Source organism: Narcine bancroftii, chromosome 7 (assembly GCF_036971445.1).
Source record: "Narcine bancroftii isolate sNarBan1 chromosome 7, sNarBan1.hap1, whole genome shotgun sequence".
Taxonomy (NCBI): Eukaryota; Metazoa; Chordata; class Chondrichthyes; order Torpediniformes; family Narcinidae; genus Narcine; species Narcine bancroftii.
Window position 1 is genome coordinate 24,187,120 of NC_091475.1, and position 26,790 is coordinate 24,213,909.

Sequence of the window (26,790 nt, forward strand, 5' to 3'; positions counted from 1 at the left end):
AGGTAACAGGAACCTGAGTGTTTTTTCCTCCAAGGTCGTGGGTGTTCGGAGCAGGTTGCCCGAGGAGGTGGTTATTTTAGGAAAATATTATGGATAGGATGGGTGAAGGGGATGTGCACCACATGCAGGCAGTTGGGACATTAAGGTGGGTGAGGACATTGGGCCATAGGGCCCGCTTCCACAGAAGAGGACTTATGCCGGATGGTTACACACTGCACCAGACTGTTACAGGTGTCCCCCCTGAGCCAGACGGTTACAGGTGTCCCCACCATGCCAGATGGTCATGGGTGTCCCCACTGTGATGTTTCTTTTAAGCAATAAAGAAACTTGGGTTCTTTTATATCATCTATACCTTATTAGCAACAGTACTCACTCACGACCTCAGGGAGCCATCCATTTTGAATCCACTCCTAGCTGCACCAACTTGTCTGACTCCCTTTAGTGGTCAGGATTATCACTAGCACTCATTACATCCCCTTTTCTTGAGATGTTTAATCTAACAAAATGTCACAGTATTTCAATTTAAAATTCAACACAAATCTAAACACAAACATCAGGAGCACAAACATTTTAAGTGCACTTCTGTTTCTTTTATAGATTCAGTCTGTCAGCTGCTTTGATAACGTGTGTGCATCTTCTTAACACAGGTGCTTGTGTTGGCTCTGCTGGTCCACTACTGTCTAGCACTTGTGGTCTTTCCTCTTTTGCTGTGCAGGTTGGATCCTTTGCATTTGTCTGTTCCTGCAATGTTTCTTGCATTTTCAGCAGGCTCTTTCAATTCCTCCTCAGTATTTGACCCTCCTCTGCTCTGACCGTGTAGGATCTTGGATTTTACTTCCTCCAGAACAGTGGCCTTTTTGTCCCAAGTGTTGGAATTTCTGAGTCTCACTGTATCATGTTGGGCCAGTGGCCCTAAGTTTCTTGCTGACTTGCCATAGTTTGTTTTCTGTCTCCATTGCAGATGCTTTTGTTTACGTTCGACATCTTCGTCATCTTTGTTCTTGTTTGAATCTGCAGAGTAGAAGCTCAGCGGATGACATGCCATGTTTAAGTGGAGAAGCTCTGTAACTCAGTAGAGCTAGATAAGGATCTGAGCCACTACCTTATGCTTTCTTGAGCAACTGTTTAACTATGTGAACTCCTTTCTCTGCTTATTGCAGTCTGGCTGACATTCACCTCTAGTCCATCCTTCATTCAAATTCTTGATGACCTTCTGTTGGACTGTGTCTTTTTCATCTGTGATCTGCTTGGATTTCATGTGAGTTGTGGGAAGAGATTCAGTGATCAGGTTCACATGGAGATTCACATCTCTCTCTGTGGCACTCTCATTGTGTGCTTCATTGTGTGCCGTTGCCCTGAATGACACATCAGCAAACACAATACCTTTCCCTGGTACACCCTCTTGACTAGGCTTAACTTTTCAAATGCTTTGTCACCCATCAGTGATTCATGACTGGGACTACTGTGAACCTTTCATCTTTAGTTTACATGTACCTTTCGTGTTGATGTTCTGTCCATTGTAGGCTTTGAGCTGTACAGGATTTGCATGGATGTATGGTTTTATCTTCATTCCCCTGACGTTGCACTCACAGATCAAATTGATCTTTGCCCTCTGTGTCCCGCTTGAAAGGAATATTCTATTTGTATGCACTGACACAGTCCACTTATCCAACTTGACTCTGTTCATGCTTGACTGTTCAGTATCTGTTGGTTTATATTCTTCTGCACTACCTTGGTAACAAAGAGTGCATCATCGAGAGCAGTTTCTTCTATAGTGTGTACGCTTTCATTTCTGTTTTATTTACCTTTAGAAAAACATCGCTTTGCACTTATTACAGACTTTTCCATAGGCGGGGCATTGTTTTCGTGCATGTTGAGTGCCACATCGTTTACATTTAAATGTCTCTCCACCTTTTTGTTGTTTCCTCTATCTCATTTTTTGTTGGTGTGTATGTTCAGACACTGTGGCTGTGACTTTGCTTTCATTTTCACTTTTTTTCACATGTTTCAAAGCTATTTCACTGGCGTGGCATATCTTCACAGCTCCAGTTAAGGTAAGCTCTGTCTCTCGCAGCAACCTCTCTCACTTTCTTATCAATAATCCCGAACACACTTTTATCATGGATCATTGAATCTTGCAGTGGTCTGAAATTGCAAGTTCTTGCTTTTAATTTCGTCCATTTTTATAAAGAAGTATTAAAGCTTTCTCCCTGCAGCTGCGTGGATAAGTGCAACACATACCTCTTGAATGTTTCATTTGTCTTTGAATACTTTATTTATAAATGTTTTAACCACAATAATAGTTACATTAAATTCAGTTCTAAATTATTTCAAAAGAAATTATATATGTGGGATATAACATCTCACCTACATTCCCAACCCCTCACCCCTAAACGAAAAGAAAGAAAAAAGGAGGGAAGAAAATCTGGAGAATGCCAAGAAAATAAAACAATTATACAATACAGTCTATTGGAGGTTACCAAGAAGTGAGGTCTTTAGAGAGCCAATCATACATGCAAACCAAAATTTTGTAAATATGAGCTCCATATTTTCCAAAATTATAAGTAATCTTCTCTAATGGTATCCAACTACAAAGTTCTGTATGCCATCTTTCCATACCTAAATTTATTTCTGACTTCCATAATATTATTATACATTTTCTAAAAACTGCTAAAGCAATTTACACAAATTCAATTTGATAAATAGTTAATTTTAATTTTAGTCTTATAACCTTAATATTACTCAATAAAAATAACATTGGATCCTGTGGGAATTTGACCCTTGTAATTTGTTCCAAACAATTACCTACTCCAAACCAAAATTGTTTAACTTTAGGAAATTGCCAAGTTGAATGTGGAAAAAAAAGTCTCAATCTCAGATCTACACCTCAAACATAAATCTGATATGGCAGGATTTAATCTATTTAATTTTTGTGGATTCAAATGTAATTGATGTTAAAAAATTATGTTGAACTAACCTATATCTTAAATTTATGTTTAGTCATTGTATTTTTACATTAACTCCATCCAATCCTTTTCACTTATTTGTGTATTTAAATCTTTTTCCCATCTTAATCTTGATTTATACACCCCAATTTTAGGGGCCTTAGATTGAAGTAAATTGTACATTACTGAAATAAATTATTTACAGTAGTGTTACAAATCAGTAATTCTAATTCACATTGATTAGGTAATGTCAAAGTAGGACCTATTTTGCCAGATAAACAAAGGCTTTAACTTGATAATAACAAAATAAAGTATTACTGGGTATGTTAAAAATTTTCCCTCATTCTTTTTAAATGTTATAAATTTCCCATCCTCAAAAAAATCTTCAATCCTTTTAATACCCTTGACTCCAAGTTATCCGTTGAAAAAGGAATAAACCTATTTTGACATAGGCAGTTTTTTTGATATTAAACCTTTCATACCAACTTCATTATCAATGTTGTTCTACAACCCAATCAAATGTTTCAAAATAAATGATTCCCCACTTCCAAATATCATTTTAGAATTCCATTTATAAATAAAATCCTGGGGATTCATATCCACTATTGCATTAAATTCAATAGAAGCCCAAGATGGAATATTAACTAATCAATACATTTATAAATATCATTTGAGCTGCTTTATAATAGTTCTTAAAATGAGGAAGACATAAAACCCCCTAATTCATACTTTCAAATCATTTTTTCCAAAGAGACCCATGGCATTTTATCTTTCCATAAAAAAATTCCTAATCGCCTTATTTAAGTCCTTTAAATTTTTTTGAAGGAATTTGGATGGAAATTGATTGAAAATGATATTGAATTCTAAGAAAAATGTTCATTTTAACACAATTTACTCTACCAACTAAAGTAATAGGTAAATGATTCCACTTCTTAAAATCTGCTGCAACAATTTTATTTAGCAAAGTTAAATAATTCAATTTATATCAATTTTTCCAAATCATTATCAATTCTTGTACCTAAATATTTAATAGCTATGTCTGGCCACTTAAATTCTGTGACTATTTTATAATCTGTATAATCACCCACAGCTAAGAGCATAATCTCACTTTTTTTCCCCAACTAACTTCATATCCAGAAACTTACCCATGTTCTTTCAATCTAATCTGTAATTGGGACAAAAAATTTATATGAACAGTTAAATAAACCAAAAACATCATTAGCAAATAAATTAATTTTATATTCTTCCTGATTCACTTTAATTCCCTTAATCTTAAAATCTTGTCTAATAAGTTCAGCTTAAAGTTCATTTGCTAAAATAAAAAAAGCTGGGGACAAAGGACAACCTTGTAAACTTGATCTAGTTAATGGAAAGAGGCAGATATTTGGACATTAGTAATAACTTTTGCCAAAGGATTTTTATATAAAGCTTAAACCCAATTTATAAACAGAACCAATGCCAAACTTCTCCAAAAATTTAAATTAAAAATTCCATTCTAATCTATCAAAAGCTTTTTCCGCATCTACAGTTACTGCTACACGACGATCACCTTTTTTCAGAATTAAATTAATTAATTAATCTGGCACTATTGTCTGCAGAATACCATTTTCTAATAAATCCTGTTTGATCCATAGGCAAACATTTAGACAATCTATTTGCTAAACATTTGCAACAATTTTATGATTACATTCAATAAAGATATTGGAGAATAAGATGCAGAGTTTAACAATCTTTATTTTTCTTTGGTATAACTGTAACTATCACTGTTGAAAATAATCCTGTAAAGAATGGGATTCCGTCTCCTGTTTTAACACCTCCATAAATGGAGGTATTAAAAGTTCCATAAATTTATTATAAAATTCAAATGAAAAACCATCTTTTACTGGAGATTTACTAATCGGTAATGAATTAAGAACTTCATTGATTTCTCTTATTGTAAAAGAAGCATTTAAATTTTTATAATCTTGATATGTCAAACTAGACAAATTTATGAGATAAAAATTTATCAATCTTAACTTCATCTTCAGTAAACTCTCATCTATATATATCAGAATAAAATAATTCAAATATATAATTAATTTATCTAGGATTATAAATAATCATCTTTGAACTCTTCCTGACAGTATTAATTATTCTAGAAGATTGCTCAGTTTTTAACTGCCAAGCTAAAACTTTGAGCTTTCTCCTAATTCATAATATCTTTGCTTAGTTCCAGCAATCAATTTTTCAGTCCTATACGTCTGAATTGCATTAAAATGAAACTTTATTAATACATTTTTTTTCTTTTTTCATCTGGTTTTTTGTAATACCTTTTCCAAATTGTGTATTTCCCTTTCTCTTTTGTGTAATCTTTCTTAATTTTCGATGTGAAAATTGTATGTTCTCTCAAATATGCCTTTAATTCATCCCATACAATAAATTTATTGAGAATGGAATTAATTTAATTCTAAAAACTCTTGAATATGCTTTCTTATAAAATCACAAAAATCTGTCCTTTTTAACAATATTGAATTTAATCACCATCTATAAATCATTTGTTCTTTTTCCAAAAATAAATGTAATTAAAAGTGGCAAATGATCAGATAAAATTCTAGCCCTGTAATCCACATTTATAACATTTCCTTGCAATTGCATCAAGATAAAAATAAATCTAAGAAAATTCCCTTTCTTTAGAGTTTAATTTCTTCCATATATCTATTAAATTCAAATCTTTCATAACATTCAAAATAGCCTTTGCTGCTTTAGCTCAAGAAACTGATTTGGTTGCTTTATCCAAAAGTGGATCCAAATAACAATTAAAATTGCCTCCAACCAATATTTTTTGGTGTGTCCTAGCTAAATACATAAATGAATCCCTAATAAATCCTTCATTATCTATTTTTGGTGCATAAATATTCATTAAAATTTGACAATTTACTAATACAAGCCTTCCCACAGGATCCGTAATCACTTTATAAATTTTAATAAGTAACTTTTTTAAAAATAAAATTGCCACACCCCTTGCTTTAGAGTTAAAAGTAAAAGCTACCACTTGTTTAACACAATCTCTTCAAATTTTGATGTTCTTTCTCAGATAGATGATCTTCCTGTAAAAAAGCAGTATCAACTTTTTTTCAAATAAGATTACACTCTCTTTCGTTTTATCGTATTATTAAGCCCATTAACATTATATCATAAAATTCAAAAGTTTTACTATTTGCCATTGTATTAAGTTCAGAAAATTCATAACTCCCCTCTGCCTCTCCTCTTGGGCCAACCACATCACAAAATCATTAACAACACTAACTACACCTGGCATCTCCATGAAGAAAAAGGAAGGAAATACAAAAAAGAGAAAAAATAATTTAAAAAACCCGCAAAAGAGTGCTGACAATTTAAATAGATGGAATGATTTACCTATTACTTTAATTGGAAGAGTGAATTGTATCAAAATGAATATTTTTCTGAGGATTCTATATCTTTTTCAACCTATCCCTTGTTTAGTACCTCAAAAATTTTTGAAAGACCTTAATTTAATTGTAAGAAAATTTTCATGGAAAGTGAAATTGAATAGGGTATCTTTGGAGAAATTAACTTGGAAATTTGAATTAGGTGGTTTACAACTTCTTCATTTTCAGAATAATTTTAAAGCTGCACAATTGAAATTTATTAATGTAATGATTGATTTGAATAAATCTTCTATTTGGGCCAATATAGAGTTAGATAAAATCGATGAGAAGTATATGGCCGAATTTATTTTTAAGTGGAATTCAAAATTGTTAACTGGTATAGATCCACCAATTTTGAAAAATTTAATTGAAATATGGAATAAAATTAATTATTAGATAGGTGGGAAGGGAAAGATTTCGGCGAAAATGCCTTTACATCAGAATAAACGTTTCCCCTTTACTATTAATAATCAGTTTTTAAAAATATGGAATCAAATGGGGATTTAAAAAGTTGAAGATTGTTTTGAAGCAGGAAAGTTTTTTTATCTTTCAATCGAATGAAGAAGTTTCAAGTTCCTGATAATACTTTTTTTCTGTTATTATCAGGTTAAAACTTTTTTGTTGGAAAAATTAGGCCATAGTTTAAAATTATGTAGGCAATCTGCTTTAGAATGGTTGCTTACTAAGGAAAAATCAAATAAATTTATCTCTGAGATGTATGTTATTGCAAAATAAAATGCTTAAAATTAATGTTCATAAATCAAGAATGAAATGGGAACTTGATTTAAATAGAAAGAGAGATGAAAATGTTTGGAGAAATTTGTGTAAAGATAGTATGACTAAGGTTATAAATGTAAGATAAAGACTGGTGCAATATAATTTTTTTACAACAATTGTATTTAACTCCTCCAAAATTAAAGAAATTCAAATTAAATTCTTCAGATTTATGTTTTAGATATGGACAAGAAATAGGCACTTTTTTTCATTCGACTTGGACTTGTTCTAAGGTTAAGAATTTTTGGTTACAAGTTAAATTGTTTTTGGAGCAAGGGTTAAAAGTAAGTTTACTGTTTGATCCAATGTTATTTTTATTAGGGGATATTAAGTTGATTGCTTTAGGATTGAGATTGACTATGTACCAGATTGAATTTTTACTTTTGGCTTTGGCTGTTTCTAAAAAATGTTTGGCTATTACATGGAAATCTGATTTAGTTTTTGGAATGCAGAAATGGCATATTGAAATGAAATCTTGTATTCCTTTAGAAAAGATCATGTATAATTTGAGGGATAAATATCAGTTTTTTTGTAAAAGTATGGAGCCCATATTTAAAAACTCTTAAAAATTGAATCTCCCCATCTGCTCCAGTGGATGTCTCAGTTTCCACAGCTAAAAATTGCCTTTAGTGATAATCTCCTTCCTTTCTTTCTTTGTGGGTGGGTAGGGGAGGAGGGAGGGTGTTAGTAGGGTGGATGAGGGAGGATGGGGAGGTTTCATTTAATTATTTAATGTTTGTATCCATATATTATAACTAATGTCACATTATTGAAAATTGTATATAAAATATTTTAAAAATACTGTTTTAAAAAAAAGTCAGTACTACTGTCCTCAGTCGTGCGGGAAGTGACTCTTGCCGCAAGGTGGCACACAGCTAGAGAAGGAGAAGGAAAGAACCCTGCCTCCCCTAGAGAGAGAGAAAAACAATTTTCGAATAGTCATCGTCATCTTCAGGTAAAGGTGACAGCTTCAAGATCTCTGTTAACGATCATGATCATCAAGGGAAGCAATTTCTTGCTGTAATATCTCCTTATCTGACATTTGCATCTTCTCAATCTGTGATCTGTCTGCTGTTAATAAATCAATTTGTTTATCCGTTTTATTATTTGGAAGAGAATTTGCAAATTCTAAGGCTTTCATCTCATTGTCGAAGAATTTTTGCCAGATTATTCCCCAGAAAAACTTAAAAGTATTGCATGGTGGCAAAAAGAAAACTTAAATCCCTTCTTCCAGACCACAGACTTTGCAGGATTAATTTCTTTTCACCATGTTCACACTAAGATCTGCATTAAAAAAAATCCTTTTAATCAACCATAATCAAAGGGCCATGAAATTGAAGACCTTTCTGAGCCACTACTCTCAAAATAGACTCCTTATTTCGATAATGAAGACATCTAATCAAAACTAAGCGTGGCAATTGACCTGGCAACGATTTCTTTCTAAGCACTCTATCTGCTTTATCCAATTCAAGACCATTTGGAAAATTTTCAGGTCTCAAAGTCTCCGGAATCCATTTTTGAAAAAATTGCTCTGCATTAGGACCATCAAAAACTTCTGGGAATCCAACAATCTTCACCTTATTTCTTCGACTATGATTCTCTTCTATGTCAATTGTTTGTAAAAGTTATTTTTTCTCCACACAATAACTGAATCTAAAAGCTTATTAACCACGTCTTTGTATTCATCCACTTCATCATGATATTCTTGTAAATTTTCTTTAACTTTTGAACTTGCATTTTAAGTTTACCAACCATTTTAACATATCTCTTTATCTCTTCCTTAATTATCTTCATTTCTTCTTTCACATATTCAAATTGAGTATTCACATCATATCTAATAGATCCATACTGTAAATCCATTTTCTGACTCATTGCTTGCAACTGATTCATCAATTGCTTGCTCATACTGTGCCCTTTAACTTCAGGTAACTACTTGCACAGCCTCTTCTTGAAATTGAGCCTGTTGGTATGAATCTTCTGTCTCCTACTCCAGTAGTGTTCTTTGATCTTCCTCTTCCTGCTCCACATCACTAATAGATGGAGAAAAAAAAGTTTTTCTTATTCTGCCTCTAAATGCAAATGGGGCAGGTCTTGAAATTCAACCTTAGTGAGAGTTGATTTTTCAGTCTCCCACTGCAATTCCAATCGATCCATTCTGCACATGCGCTCTTGTTCTTGCACATTTTGTAGTCTTCTTTGGGATGCTGGCACTATCTTCTTCAGCTTCTTGAAGAGACGGCCCGGGGTCACTTGAACTCTTGCTGCTGTCGTTCTCGTCAACCATGAAGGAGGACAAAATCTAGTCCGAGGCTACTAAGTCAAAGTAGGCCCAATTTTTAAAAAATCTTATGATTTCTTTTAAAATCAATTTTCTAGTTTTTGGAGGCTTTCTCTTTCTTGCAGCCATAGTCAAACTGTGCACTTTCATACATCCTTCACTCATGCCTTGCTCCCGGTCGGGTCCAATAGCTTGCAGATACAGCATAAATCATTGTTTGTACAACCTCCACTCATGGTCAACATTTCCAGTCCAATTTACAGCATCAGGAATTTTTATACTCTCCATGTTTTCTGCTGCTATCGATTGATTCTCACTCTACACACTTCTGGTACCATGGATGTTTCTTCCATTGTAATGAGTAAACGTGGGTTATTTTATAACAACTATACTTTATTAGCTACAGAACTCACTCATGGCCTCATTGAGGCATCCATCTTGAATCTACTCCTAGCTGCAACAACTAATCTCTGACTCTAGTGGTCAGGATTATCACTTACACTCTATCATTGCACCCACCACACTGGACGGTTACATGTGTTCCCACCGTGTTGAACTGTGGGTGTCTGCATGTGTACCAGAGAGCAGGTGTGAAAATCGTCAGCCACATTCCATGTGAGATGCTTCCCTCTCTTTTCCTCCATGCAGGAAGTATCTTCAGGTGTGTGTCCACAACCTGTCTGAAGTCGGCTTCCAGTTGTTTGACCCCCAGTTGATGGACATTGGCAACAGCTCCCACCTGAACTTTGTCTCACTGAACTCTGTCCAGCAGCAGGTAAGGTTGTGGAGTGACTGATGCATTGAGCCAGGGCCCAGGCGCTGAGTTCTAGCAGTTGTGTGGAACCTCGGACAGGACTGCAGATCTGTGGGGGTGGATGGTCTGACCCTTTCCCCAGCTATCTGCGTGACCCTCGATCACGATCTGCAGTCAATCCCACTTAAAGATGAGAGTTTGTTGTCATATACATAAGGCCAATGTAAATGTACCAGAACTTTTGACGTGCTGTAGCCACACAGAGACAATGATGGTTGTTTTACTGAAATTGCCTCATGATGCCGCAAGACAAAAAAAAGATAAATATAAAAGATAAATATTCATAGTTTGGAATTCGAATAAAATAAAAAAAATTGTTTCAATCCTGGGGATGCTGAAATCTGGAGCGATCTACTCTGGGGCAGTGGGGAGGGGTGATGGGAGATGGGTTGTACTGCTACTCTCTGCTCCTTCTCCCTGATCCTCACATGCTCCCTGTGTCCCTGCCACAGCACATATACAGCAGACAGGTCACCTTCTTCCTCTGGGAGCTGACGTGGAGTGAGGAGACAGGACCCAGTTTGCACTGTCAGTTCAGTGTTGCATTCACACCAGTCATGGGCCAGGAGCATGGATCCACGAGGCCATACACCTACCAGCTCAAGCTTGACAACTTCCAGGTAAGTATCCGCACCAGATCGCAACCCAGCTACAGGTGACCGGTGAGCTCAGTCCCCAAGTACAGCTCCCTCTGTCACTGAGGACTCTTGCTGGGACCGGGCTGCAGAGGAAGAAATAAAACACAATTCTGCAGAGACCATGGATGAAGTCCTTTATATAGCAAAGATACATTACCAACGTTTCAGTCTTGAGTCCTTCATCAAGGTACGACAATGTCGCCAGAGGCCCAAACAAAATGATGGGGGGGAGGAGCATGGTCTCACAGGCAGTATGTAATAGGTGGAGGAAGGAGGAAGGGCACAACAGCAAGCAGGGGGAGGAGGATGGCTCGGTGTATGATGAGAGAAGGGGCTGGAGAGTTGAAGGAAAGATGGGGAGGGGAAGGGAGAGAGAGCAGCGAGTGGGTTAACAGAAACTGGAGATGTTGCTGTTAATGCCATCTGGTTGGAGAGTGCCCAGTCGGAAAATTAAGTGTTGCTTCTACAATTTACAGGTGGTCTTGATTGGACAGTGCATGAGGCCATGGATAGATATGTGAGCATGGGAGTGGGGCACAGAACTGAAGTGATTGGCCAGTGGGAGTATCTGTCAGTGAAGCACCTTGACTCTGTCAGAGCGAGGGGTGCTCAGCAAAGTGATCTCCCAATCTGCGCCTAGTCTCTCTGATGTCGAGAAGTCCACATTGGGGGCATCGGATACAGTAGATGAATCTGACAATTTTGCTCATACCTTGATGAACAGCTCTTGCCCAAAATGTTAGTTATGTATCTTTTTTAAATCTTTGCTACTTAAAGGACACTTTTGGCCTACTGAGTTTCTCCTTTTAACTTTTTTAAAAGAATCAAAAGTGTTCACAATGCTCAGTGACCTGCTCTTTGCTGGTTGGCAGTGTGACCATAAAGGAGTAGAAATAGGATATTTAGCCCCACCATTTAAACATAAGTTGATCCATTTTTCCGCTCAGCCCCACTGTCCGGTCTTCTCCCCATAACCTTTGATGCCCTGGCTAATCAAGAACCTGTCCATCTCTGCCATAAATACACCCACTGACTTGGCCTCTACAATTGCCTGTGGCAACAAATTCCACAGATATACTCCCATCTGGCTAAAGAAATTACTCCACATTTCAGTTTGACACCCTTCAATCCTGAAGTTGTGTCCTCTTGTCCTAGACTCTCCCACCATGGGAAACAGCCTTTCAACGTTCTTAATGATTCACTGAGGTCCCCCCTCATTCTCTTAAAATCCAATGAGTACAAGGCAAAAACTGTCAATCGCTCCTCACATGATAACTCCCTTCTTTCCCAGAATCATCCTTGTGAAATTCCTCTGAACCCTTTACAACATCAGCACATCGTTTGTTGAATGAGGTACTCAAAACTGCTCATATTACTCCAACTTGAGGCCTCATCAGTACATTATAAAACCTCACCATCACATCCCTTCCTCTTGAAATGAATACCAGCATTGCATTTGCCTTCTTTACCACCGACTCAATCTCCAAGTTTACCTTCAGATTATCCTGCACGAGGACTCCCAGGTCCTCCACTTACCGCCTTTGTGACCAAACCTTTCCTTTCCCCTCTCCCGTTTGGACGCTTTCCATAATTTTTCCATACCTCGATGAAGGCTTCAAGCCTGAAACGTCAGTTATGTGTTTTACCTTTGCTATATAAAGGACTCTGACCAGCTGAGTTTCTCCAGCATTGTATTTACTTCAACCATGGTGTCTATAGATTTTCATGCTTTACTTTCCCTTTGCATCTGGGCATTTTCAATTTTCTCCCCATTTAGAAAATAGTCGGCCTGTTTATTTTTCCTACCAAAGTGCATGACTGTCCACTTTCTGACATTCTATTTCATTTGCCACATCTCTGCCCATTCTGCAAATCTCCCTAAGTTCTTCTGCAGTCTCCATGTTTCCTCCACACTACCTGCTTCTCTACCTACCTTTGATTTTTCTGCTAACTTGGCCACAAAGCCATTTATTCCATAATCTAAATCATTAATTTACATCATAAAAAGAATTCCCCAACACTGATCCCTGTGGAACACGACTTGCAACCAGCAGTCAGTCTGAATATGATCCTTGTACTCTGACTCTCTGCTTCCTGCCAATCAGCCAATGCTCTCCCCACAATAGTACATTTCCTGTAACACCACGGACTCTTATCTTGTTTAATAGCCTCATTGTCAAAGGGTTTCTGAGCAACCAAATTCATAGCATCCACTGTATCTCCCTTATCCAGGCTGCCTGTCACTTCTTCAAAGAATTTCAATAGGTTTGTCAAGCAAGATTTTCCCTCAAGGAAACCATTTCCTGTCACGTGCCTCCAAGTATTCCGTAACCTCATCCTTTGTTTTTTGAATATTTTTGACTTTTTACGGACTCAAAGTAACTTCAACAAGCAATACAATCTTTTCCAACATTCATAGAACATATATAGTCTGAGTTTTGTTTCTCCCCCCACCCCACCACCCCCAAACACATAACCTGACTGATTATACATTATACAAATGCAAGTGGGGTTCAGAGCCCCCACCAAAAACCTTTATATAAAAAAAAGGAACAACCTAATTAACTAAATAACCAATTAAGAAATAAAATTTAAAAATACTAAAAGAAAAATCAAACTGAAATTAAAAAAAATCTAAAAGGGTTAAAAAGAAAACACGCACGTCGCCTGTGCCACGTTCCATTTCCTGAACTCCAATCCTTTCCCTACCAAGACGTTTTTATTAATATTCATATTTCACGGGGTTGGGGAGCTAGTCAATCTACATGCCCATGTATTTCAGATATGGCTGCCACACTTTAACAAATGTGTCATGTTTTCTCCTTAGATTGTTAGTGATTTTCTCCAAGGGAATGCAATTCAGCATTTCCATATTCCATCATGTGGTATTTAGTTGGGAGTTGGACCTCCGCTGTATACTTCCTGGCTACTGAATTTGATATTTGGACAGCCTAAAAGTCACATTTCCAATATCTCCCAGAAGGTACAACTCTGGATCTTGTGGAAAACCCTCTTTTGTAATTTTTTTTTCAAATTATTTCCCCAGTTCTTCCCAGAAAGGTCTCACCTTTGTACATAGCCAAGTGGAGTAGACAAAGGTACCAATCTCCACACCACACCTAAAGCACCTTTCTGAAATTTCCGGCTTTGATTTGTGTAATTTTTGTGGTGTGAGGTACAGCTGGTACAAAAAGTTATATTGCACCAACCTGCTTCTCGTGATAATCACTCTTCATTGATTGTTTGAGCCCAAGTTCGACTCTCATCTCTCCCTTAACCTGTATAAGCCTGGCTTTGGGCTCTCACTTTGGAATATGTAATACATTTGAGAAATAAATGTACACATATTCTCTTGTTGAATTAGAATCTCCACATTACTAGTCCTAGGCAGGATCATAGACAGTCCTAATTTTTCCCTTAAAAAGATCTTATTTGCAGACTGCAGAAGAATGCCATAACCTCACCCTCCAACTCCAACATCTTCTCAACCACTGACATCAGGCTAATCATCTATCATTTACTTTCTGCTGCTTCCCTCCCTTCTTGAATAAAGGGGTGACATTTACGATTTTCTAGTCCTTAGGGACCACACCAGAATCACAGGGGTTGATGCCGGGCCGGCAACTGTTCACGGAATACTTGAACAGTTTGGAAGAGGTGATCGAGTACAGTGCATCATAGTTTGCTGATGACACTAAATTGAGTGGAAAAGCAAAATATACAAAGGATGTGGAGAGTCTGCAGAGGCATATACATGGGTTGAGTGGGCAAGGGACTGGCAGGTGGAGTACAATGTTGATCAATGTGAGGAAGGAAAAATGGAAGATAAGATTATTATTTAAATGGAAAGCGATTGCAGCATGCTGCTGTGTGGAAGGACTTGGGAGGGCTTGTGCATGAATCGCAAAGGGTTGGTTTGCAGCTGCAGCTGGCGATCAAGAAGGCAAATGGAATGTTGGCCTTCATTGCTAGAGGGATTGTATTTAGGAGCAGGGAGGTTATACTGTAACTATACAAAGTACTGGTGAGGCCGCATCTGTAGTACTGCAGACAGTACTGGTCTCCTTCATTGAGGAAGAATGTACTGGCTTTTGAGGTGATGTAGAGGACATTCACCAGGTTGATTCCAGAGATGAAGGAGTTAGCCGATGAGGAGAGATTGAGTCATCTGGGGCTGTACTTGCTGGAAATTCAGAAAAATGAGAGGGGAATCATTGAAACATAAAATTATGAAAGGGTTAGATAGGATGGCAACAGGGAAGTTGTTGTGCTGCTCGGTGAGACTAGAACTAGGGGACACAGCCCCAAGATTCGGAGAGTTGATTTAGGACAGAGATGAAGAGGAACTGCTTCTCCCAGAGAGTATAAATCTGTGGAATTCTCTGCTCAAGGACACAGTAGAGGCTGCCTCATTGAATGTATTTATAAGGCATATATTTTTGACAAACAGGGGAATTCAGGGTGATGGGGAACAAGCAGGTTGGTGGAGCAGAGAAGACTGCCAGATAAGCTATGATTACATTGAATGGCAGAGTAGGCTCGATGGGCCGGATGGCCGACTCGTGTTACATTCTTTCTCACTGCATGCCAGCTAACTACCACACAGCAATCCGCCTGGTCCCCACTGCACTGCATGCCAATCTACTGTGCCTGGGTCCACCCGGGACCATTCTCCTCACACTGAAAATTCTCAATCCTCTGTCCCCGAACAGACTTCCTGGCGCTGCTCTATCTGAACCTCCCTGTTCCCCACTGAAATGCTCTCTGTCCCAGAGCCCAGACTGCACTCACTTTCCATGCTGTCCCACCAGAGCCTGTACGACATCAAGGCAGAAATCCTGCCCCCTCTGGGGCTGGACATGTGCAAGATGGGGACCCTGTGCAACCTGGAGGTGTCTATCATGCGGCTTTCTGACCTCACTGAAGTGGATCGGGATGAAGCTCTCTCGGAGTCTGATGGCTACTGTACCACCAGGCTGATGTATGAAGGTCAGTCCCTCCCTCACCCATCTGTTTCTACCCCCCATGTTTTCTGTAACCCTCCTCCCTCCCAATGACCCAAATGGCATAGACATTCACTGCCTTTTGCAGCTTCAAGCTCCCATCCCATCCCTTGTGGTGAAACATCCAACGAGCCTGCTTCCTCTGACGTGGAATCCACATGCCACTCACCCATCGAGTCTCTGGGACATGCAGCAGAGAAAGACACTGGCATTCGGCAAGGCTCTGGGGTCAGTGGGATCTGCGACCATGTTAGCGTATCCTGCGAGGGAGGCCTCTGTGCCTGGTCCCTTAGCTCATGCAGCCTTGGGAGTGCATGATGCACTGGGCAATGTCGCTCTGCACCCCTGTTTCCTCCTGTGGAAACATTCTCTCTCCTCTCCCACTGATTGGCACCAGGAATATCCTTTGTACTCATAAAACATAGAACACTACAGCACAGTACAGGCCCTTCAACCCTCCATGTTTAAATAATAACCTCCTTTAAAAAAAACTAAACCCTCCCTACCCTGTATCCCTCTATTTTTCTTCCATCCATGTGCCTGTCTAAGGGTCTCTTAAAATGCCCCTATTGTTCCAGACTTCACCACCATCCCTGGCAAGGCATCTCAGGCACCCACTACTCTGTGTTTAAAAAAAACCTTACCCCCTGATGTCTTCCTAAACTTTCTTCACCTTGTACATATGTCCTCCGGTGTTTGCTATTCCTGCCCTGGGAAAAAGGCACTGGCTGTTCATCCTATCTATGCCTCTCATAATCTTGTAAACTTCTATTACGTCACCTCTCATCCTTCAACGCTCTGCTAACCTTGTCTCATCAGACATATTTCCAATCTAGGCAACATCTTGGTAAATTTCCTCTTCACCCTCTCGATAGCTTCCACATCCTGCCAATGAGGTGACCAGAACTGAATACAGTACTCCCAAACCTGGTCTCACCAGGGATTTGTACAGTTGCAACATGACCTCTCATACCTCAATGAGCGCGGGTGATTCACAGGTCCTAGAGCCTGCCCAATCTCTCTGGGTTCAGGGTTTAATCAGCCTGGGTTTCCCTTGCAGTCGTTGACGACAGCAGCAACTGGGCAGTGTGTGGCAAGAGTTCGGGGATGATCTCCATGCCAGTGGTTGCCCGTGCTACTCACAAAGTTCACATGGAGGTGATGCCTCTGTTTGCTGGATTCCTCCCATTCCCTGACATCAAACTCTTCAAGTATCTACCTTTCCAAGCTTGTCCGGCAGGACAGATGGACGTGGGTAAGTGAGAGAGCATGGGGAAGAATGTGGATCCAGGGAAGGGAGAAAAAAAAATCAACAGATGGTACATAGACCAAGATGAAGTTTGTTTTGCCAGCTAGCAGAGGACAAGTGAGCAGAGTTACAGAGAGATCTGTTGTATGGAGCATAATTTCACCATGAGGCTCAACAAGGAGTCTGTAGGAGATCTGGAACAACACACAAAGATGCTGCAGGAACTCACCAGGTCACACAGCATCCAGGGAAAGTTACACACAGCTGATGTTTTGAGGCCTGAGTCCTCAATCAGGGATGTCCAGGCAAGCGCCCAAATAAGGAGGCAGAGAGTGGCACAGGCTGACAGGTGATTGGTTAGTGCCAATGGGGGAAGAAAGAGCTGAGAGGTGATGGGGAGGGGGCAGAGGGCTGAAGAAGATGATCTCTGATAGGAGAGAGGAAGGGAAGGGGGTGGGGGCTGGAGGAGTGAAAGTGTGGGTGACTGGCAGGTGAAGGAGAAGGGAAGGCATCAGAGGGATGAGGCAAAGAGGAGGAAAAAGAAGAGGAGGGAGCTACTGGGAATTGGAAGTCGCTATTGATGCAGTCTGGTTGAAGACAAGATGGAAAATAAGGTGCTCCAGATTTGATCAGGAGTCTGATAGCAGGAAGGAAGTGGTCCTTAAATCTGGGGGTGTGTGAATCTTCTTCCTGCCAGGAGGTGGGTAAAAAGAATGTGGCTGGATTGGGCAAGGACTTACTGCTGAGGGAGGTCCATTATCTCCATGTCTTGGGGCAGCTGAGCATGGTGTCTGGGGTTGTGGAAGGACAGGGAGGTGTGACTTGCACAAGGGCAGCAAGAGAGGGTGAAATGGAGAGAGGGTGAGGGGTGGAAAGAGGGCCGTGGGAACGAGGACTGAGGGGGGTCCGCATCACATTCGCCAGGAGGCAACTGCAGAGGCAAAGGGATGGAGAGCAAGAGCTTTGGCACCAAGTGTGAGAGATATTCCTCAGCAGGAGGGTTGAAATGGTCTGTGGTGGGTGGGGATGGGGGGGGGTCACAGTCCTAGATTGTGGAACAGCATTGATTCATCACAATGTTGAAATCAAGGACACAATGTTGGAAGCTTTCAGCAAGACAGACAACATGTGGAGGGGAAGGGAGTCAATGTTTCAGGCTAATAATTTGTCATTGGAGTGGCTTTGACCAGGACAAAGGCAGGGTGTGACTGGGAGCACAGCCATCAGTTATAAACCCTGAAATCAGGTACCGGATATGGTCACAGGTTAAGTAATGCAGCATCCTGCACATACAGGAGGTTTCACAGTTCAGCAGTTGAAACAAAAGTACAACGATCTTTTACAAAAAAAGAGCAGCATGTACTTTGTGATGATCCGGGCCTGTTTCATTTCTGTTTGTTTGGAGGCGGGGGGGGGGGGGAGCTGGTGCAGGGCACAGGTACACAACTGTCCACACAGCACTCTCATGTTATGAGAATAGTACTGACTGGGAGGGAATCGTCTCTCACTGTAAAGCTGAGGTACAGTATTGGTGGGGACGGGTCTGTCACTGTGTAACACTGGTGTACAGTACTGGGTTGGAGGGCTCTGACACTGGTCCTGTTTACCGGTTCTGCTATGTAATGCCAGTGGACTGTTCCTGTTCCAGCAGCAGACAGCTGGATGGAGAACGACACGCTGTCCCTGGAGCGTCCGGCGGATGAGCAGACAGAGAGCAGCAGCCTGCGGAGCCGCGGCAGCACCCATTCATCGGGCAGTGGTGAGCACAAGGCGCTCCCCTTGCCGCGCCTCTCCCCATTCTGCACCGGCCAGGTGTACAACACCAGCACCTTCCGCCAGATCCTGGTCGTCCCCTGCCAGGATGACCACATGCTGGAGGTCAGCGTCACCTGACGCCTCACCAGGATGCCACATCTCCCAGCAATGCCAGACTCTGACCTTAGCATCTGCAGCCCCAAGGATGCACAGTTGCCGCTGTACCCGGGATCTTGTCTTCGTCTTTGGAAAGGTTTCAGCAAAACATTTTTTTTTAAATGATTCCAAATGAAATTGTTCTGATGTTCAAATCCCCATTATGACCAGATTCAAGAAAACACGAAAGTCAAACAGTGTCCTTTATATAGCAAAAGTACATAACCAAAGTTTCAGTTATGTACCTTTATCTTTGCTACATAAAGTACTCTGTTTGACTTGCTGACTGTCTCCACAATTGTTTTTACAAACTCCAAAGTGGTTCAGCTTCCCATCTCCCTGCCAACACTGCCACAGCTCCCCAGAGTTGTCCATTCCTCACTGGATTATTCCCATCTCTTTTGGGGCAACATGCCTCTTGCACGAGGAAGGAGGGAAGGCTCGGAACTCCGAACTAAACCTGTCTCACAGAACAAGATACATTGAACTGTACCCTTGCTTCCCCGTTCCTTACCCCCTCCTCCGGTTCTGGATTCAATGAGACTCAGGGCTTGGACTGTATAAATTTGTTAATTTTAATTTATTTACCATATTCTAATTTATCTGCCATCTTTAATTATTATAAATAGAAAATATATGTAGTAATATAAAGTTTGTGGAAGAAGCCAGCAGAGGAGGCTGACCAGACATCTGTGAAGCTTCCACTGTCCATCGTTCCCGCAACACAGGGTAGGTAAACAGCGAGTCTGCCCAGAGTGCGCCATGGTGAATGAAGTGCGATCCTGAGATTGTCCACCCTTGTATATTTCATCCCGACTTGAATCTGAAGTCAAATGGTATTCAATGAACTGTAAACATAACACTGGTGTGATTAAACTATGTGCAGAATGTGCCCTGTCTTCCTTCAATCTGCTGGTCCTGGGGGAAATTGGAGTCACAGAGAGACACAGCACTGGAGGGTAAAAGATTAATAGAAGTTCTATTTAAAAAAAACCCCGGGTTGAACTGACAAAATTATTTAAAAATATGGGAGGTATTGTTCAAGATTCCTATATTTAAATTTAGGCATACATCATGTAACAGGTCATGACAGCCTATGAGCCCGTGCAGCCCAATTACACCCAATTGACCTACACCCCCAGTACTTTTTGAATGGTTGGAGGAAATTGGAGCCCCCAGGGAAACCCATGCAGACACAGGAAGAACATACAAAAAACTCCTCACAGACAGCATGGGATTTGAATCTCAGTCATATTCACTGGTCCTGTAAAGGCATTGTGCTAACCCATGATGCCAACAGTGCTGCCCTGTTATTGTGCAGAACATGTAATATGAACAAAATTGCCTTCTGCCTGCTGTAAGGAGATAAAGAGTCACCATTGCTATTGTCCAGCGCCTAAAGCAGTATGAGAGAAAGAGAACCAAAGGAATGTGCATGGATTTGCCTTCAGCGCTCCTGCAGTTGCACAGACCCCTGTTTGATCTGTCACCAACCCATGTTCCTAATCCAAAACTCCGACACAATCAGGAAGCCTTCAGCACCTGAGGCCCTTCGGGATCCCTCCTTGACTGCACCACCTTATTGAATCCCAGTTCCGATACCTAGTTCTCATGCGCCAGTCTTCTGCAGTCCATGCAGATCCCCTGACCACAAGCCGCCTGCAGCCATTGTGGGTCCCTCAGACGCTAAGCCCCTTTCTGGTCCACTGTCGTGGTCTTGCAGGGTAGTCGCCTCTGCTTCTACTCAATGGGGGGTGGAGGGGGGAAATGTTCTCCTCATTTCTGGTGCACTGTGCTGTTGGTCCACTGCTCCCCTGGAGTCTGCAATCCTTTAAACCGCTGCCAAACACAGGCGTCACTATCTTGGGCAAGGACCTCCATGGTTGCAGGGTTTTACTCTTTAACAGGCTGTTTAAAGCCTGTACGGAGCTCCCTGCATTAGACCTGGTAGGTGAACCCTGTGGAGCAGCAGTGTCTCTGCTCTCCCAGGTTTGTGAGGGGAGACAGAATCTTTCTCCCAGGATAGAATTGTCACATACTGGAGGAAAATACATTTAAAATGAGGGAGTATGTGGGGGGTGGGAGTTTAATGGAGATGTGCAGCAAATATTTTACACAAAGTGCTGGGTGCCAGGGGTGGTGGTGGAACAGATGCAACAGTTGTATTGAAGAGGCTTCTCAATGGTCACACCACATCAGATGCAGTTTGAAGAGTTTTAGGTTGATTTGAACATCGTGTAGACAGAGCAAAGACACACAGGCTGAAGGTCCTATTCCTATGTTGGACTGTTCTAGATAAATCAGGCCCATGAGCCCCATGAGTGTGTGGGAACTGATCCGGCATTGACACCACATTAATTCAGAGCACAATCTTCTCGCAGGGTGACTCCTCCTCATTTCCGGAGTTCACCTGGTGACAGTCCTCTACACTGCCTTCAAAACCAGTACATCTTTCCTCAAGTGAGAGCAGAGATACTGGAGGCAGTGACTGGGGTTGTGTGTTCCAGTCACTGAACATAAGTCTGATGGGGAGAGAGAAAGCCAGGCTGCATGCGGTACCTCTCTGGTGAACTCGCCTTGATGCCTTCTCCCTGCCGTGCATTCTCAGCGGCTGCTGTGTCCATAGACAACGGAGCAGAATCAGGCCATTTGGCCATTCAAGTCTGCCATCTTTTCTTGTCATTCTCTCAGTTCCAGCATTTATTCTATGCCTCCCCACTCTGCAGATCAACAGGTTGCTCATTCCATCTCTGCCATGCAGCTGCCATGTTCCCACATTTTTAAAAACTCCCCAACCACACCCATCCATCTATACTGGATGCCAATGAATCTGCCTTTGCCCTGTTGCAGACCATTCCAGCAATCTGTGGGACCAGACTTCCTGTTGGGTGTGTGTGGAACGAACAAGTTTGATGGGTCCCAAGGGCAGCAAGTGTGAATACAGGTTAGTTAAACAGTGATCTTTATTTATACACCTTGGGAAGTAGCAACAGGGATAAAAGTCTCTTCCCCCCCCCCTCCCCACCGTGTCTCTCTCACAGGATTGTATGGCACACATCAGATGTAATAACTGTCTGATGTTCAAGCACCCATGGAGAGATAGCTTTGCAATCAAGTAATAAAATACGATACCTGCCACCCCATGGCTCTTAAATAAACTAATCTAGGGATATGGCCTACAATAATACAGCTCCCAATGCTTTGTCAGTACACACTTTACCACCGACTCTCCAGCGTTGCCCAATGTTCCCAACTTGGAGTGGAGCTCAAGTTTGTACCAGGGGAAGTAGAAAAGAGGCCATACGTGGTGGGCTTTATTAGAGCCATGGGCTGGAGAGTTCAGCCCAGGTATCGATGAGGTACAGGGGCCAAAGACCAGGTGTGTGCTAACCTGTGGGCAGAGCTTAACCTGGATTGGCAGGTTAGGTGACCTCCGACTAGGTATTCGCCGGTAGGGTCACTGATCCTCCATATTATGCTATCATGGACACTCCCTGTGTTCTCTCGAACCATTCTTAATCCAATGTCTCAGGTTTTTATTCAGGATGAGCCATTGAGCAGATGGAGGAATGCCCTTAAATTCAACAGTGTCACATAAACTGATCAGCATACTCCAAGACATAGGACAACACCCCACTGCGTAATTAGATCCTGGATTCCCTCACCTACAGACCACAATCAATGAAGATTGGTAAGAACATCCCTTCCATGATCACTATCAGTATCGGGTGCATTCTTAGCCCCCTGCTCTACTCACTTTATACCTACAACTGTGTGGTTCAGTACGACAATAACTTCATCTACAAATTCGCTGATGATACCACAGTAGTGGGTTGTATAAAGGAAGGGGATGAGAGCGTACAGGATGGAGATCTTGGCTGAATGGTGCACCAACAACAACCTTGTACTCAATGTCACCAAAACTAGGGAGCTGATTGTTGACCTGGAAAGGAAAACCAGATTTGTATGATCCAACAATCATTGTGAGATCAGAGATGGAGAGAGTGAGCAAATTTAAGTTCTTGGGAGTCACTATCTTGGACAATCTTTCCTGGACCCAACACACCAATGACATCGTGAAGAAAGCACGTCAGCACCTCTATTCGCTCAGGAGATTGCAGAGGTTTGGTATGACACCAGAAACCTTGGTAAATTTCTACAGATGTGTGATGAAAAGTGTGCTGACTGGCTGCATCATGGGGTCTGGTATGGGGACACCAGTACCCTTGAGTGCAAAGCCCTCCAAAAGATAGTGGATACAACCCAAAACATCACCACTATTGAGAACATCTGAAGGGAACACTGCCATCGAGGATCCACACCATTGAGCACATGCTCTGATCTCGCTGCTGCCATCAGGAATGAGGTATAGGTGCCACAAGACTCCTACCTCTCCACCATCAGACTCCTCAATAACAAAGATACTCATTTAAGGACTCTGCATATTTTTAATGAATGAATATTTATTTTCTGAATTGCACCAGTTTGCTTACATTTTTCTTTTGTATACACATCTTGAACAGTTTTTTGAACTACTGATAAGTAGAAATTCTGCCTGGCCCACAGGAAAGAGAATCTCAGGATTGTATGTGGTATCGTGCATGTGTTTTGGCAATAAATCTGAACTCAAGACAACAGCAACACGTACAATGGGCTGTTTTTAATTGGTTACAGTTTTCAACATCATCATTCAAGATTATTTTATTGTCATGTAATAAAAAAGAAAATGTAATATTATACAAAATCTCCTTGAGTCTATCATAAGGCAGACAAATATTTGCTATCAGCAAAAATTGTCTGGTGCCCCTTACAATCAGAGAAAGAGAAGCAAAAGACAGCCCCCCCCCCCCCCCCCCAGAGCACTTTGTGTCTGTGGATTCGCCTTCAGTGCTCCTGCAACCACACAACCTTCAGTCCAGAGCTCCAGATGCACATCTCTGACACGATCATGAAGCCTCCAGCACCCTCTCGCATCCCAGTTCTGATCCCTGGCACCCCTTCAGCCCGTCTTGAGTCAGTCTCCAGCAGTCCACAGTCTGGTGTGAATCTCTCAACTGCAGTCACCAGCAGCCCACAGCCTGTGTGGGTTCCTCACCTCAAGTTGTCAACAGCCCACTGCCCGTTTGTTCTCAGAGCCCCTCGCTGGTCCGCTGCTGTGGTCATCTTCCCATGGTATTTAAAATTCTGAGGGGGGATAGACAGAGTAAATGTAGATTGGCTTTTTACACTAAGGGTAGGTGAGATACAAACCAGAGGACACGAATTAAAGGTGAAAGGGGAAAAGTTTGTGGGGGGGGGGGGGGGTTAGTTCTTCACACAAAGAGTGGCAGGAGTGTGGAACAAACTCCCAGCAGAAGTGGAGAATGCGGGTGCAATTTGAAAATTTAAGAGGAATTTGGGCACATACATGGATAGGAGAGGTATGGAGGACTATGGACTGGGTACAGGTCAGTGGGGCAAGGCCAAAAAAATAGATTGGCACGGACTTGAAGGGTGTGTTTTTGTGCTGTAATGTCCTTTGGTCTTATGGCACATAAACAGCTTCCCCTCTGCCATCGATTTCTAATGGACAATGAACCACAGACACTACCTCACATTTTTTGGGAGTCTTTTGTATTATTTATTTATTTTAAAATGTAATGTTTGCCCTGTGATGTTGCCTGAAAAATATGTTCATGACAATAAATTCTGAATCTGAACTTATGAAGGGCAATATGCCAAAAGCATTGATTAAAACTCTATCCACCTTTGCATCCTTCGTCAGGTCCAGGAGCAGAGGCCGCTCGGCACATCTCAGGGAAGGGCAGAGAGCTCTTGCAGCGCTGGGACTGGGAAAGCGGGGCGGAAGTGGGAGTTCGGCGCTGGGAAGGTGGACTGGATTGAGGAGCGGAAGTAGATGTATGCGCTGGTTCTGGGAGAATGGGGCGGAAATACGTATCTGGCGCTGGGAAGGTGGACGGGAGTGCGGGGCGGAAGTGAGAGTCTGGGAGCAGCACGCGTGTGGGAGCCGGAATGAAGTTCTCTTACCGGGTGAGGTGGCCCGGAGCCTTGGGATTAGATCGTCCTCTTCCCCCACGCTCTTCTTGCCCCCGTCCTCTTTTCCCCCCCGTGTCCTCTCCCCCCTCCCTCCCCCCCGTGTCCTCTCCCCCCCTCCCTCCCCCCCGTGTCCTCTCCCCCCCTCCCTCCCCCCCGTGTCCTCTCCCCCGCTCCCTCCCCCCCCGTGTCCTCTCCCCCCCGTGTCCTCTCCCCCCGTGTCCTCTCCCCCCCCGTGTCCTCTCCCCCCCCCGTGTCCTCTCCCCCCCCGTGTCCTCTCCCCCCTCCCTCCCCCCCCCGTGTCCTCTCCCCCCTCCCTCCCCGCCGTGTCCTCTCCCCCCCCCGTGTCCTCTCTCCCCCTCCCTCCCCCCCCGTGTCCTCTCCCCCCCTCCCTCCCCCCCCCGTGTCCTCTCCCCCTCCCTCCCCCCCCCGTGTCCTCTCCCCCTCCCTCCCCCCCCGTGTCCTCTCCCCCTCCCTCCCCCCCCCGTGTCCTCTCCCCCTCCCTCCCCCCCCCGTGTCCCTCTCCCCCCTCCCTCCCCCCCCGTGTCCTCTCCCCCTCCCTCCCCCCCCCGTGTCCTCTCCCCCTCCCTCCCCCCCCCGTGTCCTCTCCCCCTCCCTCCCCCCCCCGTGTCCTCTCCCCCTCCCTCCCCCCCCGTGTCCTCTCCCCCTCCCTCCCCCCCCGTGTCCTCTCCCCCTCCCTCCCCCCCCGTGTCCTCTCCCCCTCCCTCCCCCCCCCGTGTCCTCTCCCCCTCCCTCCCCCCCCCGTGTCCTCTCCCCCTCCCTCCCCCCCCCGTGTCCTCTCCCACCTCCCTCCCCCCCCGTGTCCTCTCCCCCCCTCCCTCCCCCCCTGTGTCCTCTCCCCCCTCCCTCCCCCCCCGTGTCCTCTCCCCCCCTCCCTCCCCCCCCCGTGTCCTCTCCCCCCTCCCTCCCCCCCGTGTCCTCTCCCCCTCCCTCCCCCCCCGTGTCCTCTTCCCCCTCCCTCCCCCCGTGTCCTCTTCCCCCTCCCTCCCCCCCGTGTCCTCTTCCCCCTCCCTCCCCCCCGTGTCCTCTTCCCCCTCCCTCCCCCCCGTGTCCTCTTCCCCCTCCCTCCCCCCGTGTCCTCTTCCCCCTCCCTCCCCCCCGTGTCCTCTCCCCCTCCCTCCCCGCCGTGTCCTCTCCCCCTCCCTCCCCGCCGTGTCCTCTCCCCCCTCCTCCCCCCCGTGTCCTCTTCCCCCTCCCTCCCCCCCGTGTCCTCTCCCCCTCCCTCCCCGCCGTGTCCTCTCCCCCTCCCTCCCCGCCGTGTCCTCTCCCCCTCCCTCCCCGCCGTGTCCTCTCCCCCTCCCTCCCCGCCGTGTCCTCTCCCCCTCCCTCCCCGCCGTGTCCTCTCCCCCTCCATCCCCGCCGTGTCCTCTCCCCCCTCCCTCCCCGCCGTGTCCTTCCCCCCTCCCCCTCACCACTCCCCCTCACCACTCCCCCTCCCCCCTCCCCCCCTCCCACTCCCCCACTCCCCTCCCCCTCCCCCCCCACTCCCCCACCCCCCTCCCCCCTCCTCCTCTCCCCCTCCCCCCTCCTCCTCTCCCCCTCCTCCCCTCCCTCTCCCCCCTCCCCCCTCCTCCTATCCCCCTCCTCCCCTCCCCCTCCCCCCCCTCCCCCCTCCCCCCTCCCCTCCCCTCCCCCCTCCCCTCCCTCCCCCCCTCCCCCTCCCCTCCCCCTCCCCTCCCCCTCCCCCCTCCCCCCT

At 43.6% G+C, this 26,790-nt stretch overlaps 2 protein-coding genes across 4 annotated transcripts in view; both read left to right on the forward strand.

Annotated features, from left to right (window-relative positions):
• Positions 1-19,930, forward strand: part of trappc10 (trafficking protein particle complex subunit 10) — an 83,568-nt gene extending 63,638 nt beyond the window's left edge. Inside the window, exons 19-23 of one of the 3 annotated variants that reach the window (XM_069889126.1) lie at positions 10,074-10,200; positions 10,692-10,859; positions 15,689-15,866; positions 16,941-17,135; positions 18,778-19,930. In XM_069889126.1, the coding sequence (XP_069745227.1) occupies positions 10,074-10,200; positions 10,692-10,859; positions 15,689-15,866; positions 16,941-17,135; positions 18,778-19,022 (913 nt within the window). In that variant the 3' untranslated portion in view covers positions 19,023-19,930. The remainder of the gene's footprint in view (positions 1-10,073; positions 10,201-10,691; positions 10,860-15,688; positions 15,867-16,940; positions 17,136-18,777) is intronic. The other 2 variants (XM_069889127.1, XM_069889129.1) reach the window with 2 other exon arrangements.
• A 3,972-nt stretch (positions 19,931-23,902) lies between these two features.
• Positions 23,903-26,790, forward strand: part of pwp2h (PWP2 small subunit processome component) — a 39,060-nt gene continuing 36,172 nt past the window's right edge. The window contains exons 1-2 of the mRNA XM_069892431.1: positions 23,903-24,212; positions 24,805-25,070. Of these exons, the coding sequence (XP_069748532.1) occupies positions 25,053-25,070 (18 nt within the window). The 5' untranslated portion in view covers positions 23,903-24,212; positions 24,805-25,052. The remainder of the gene's footprint in view (positions 24,213-24,804; positions 25,071-26,790) is intronic.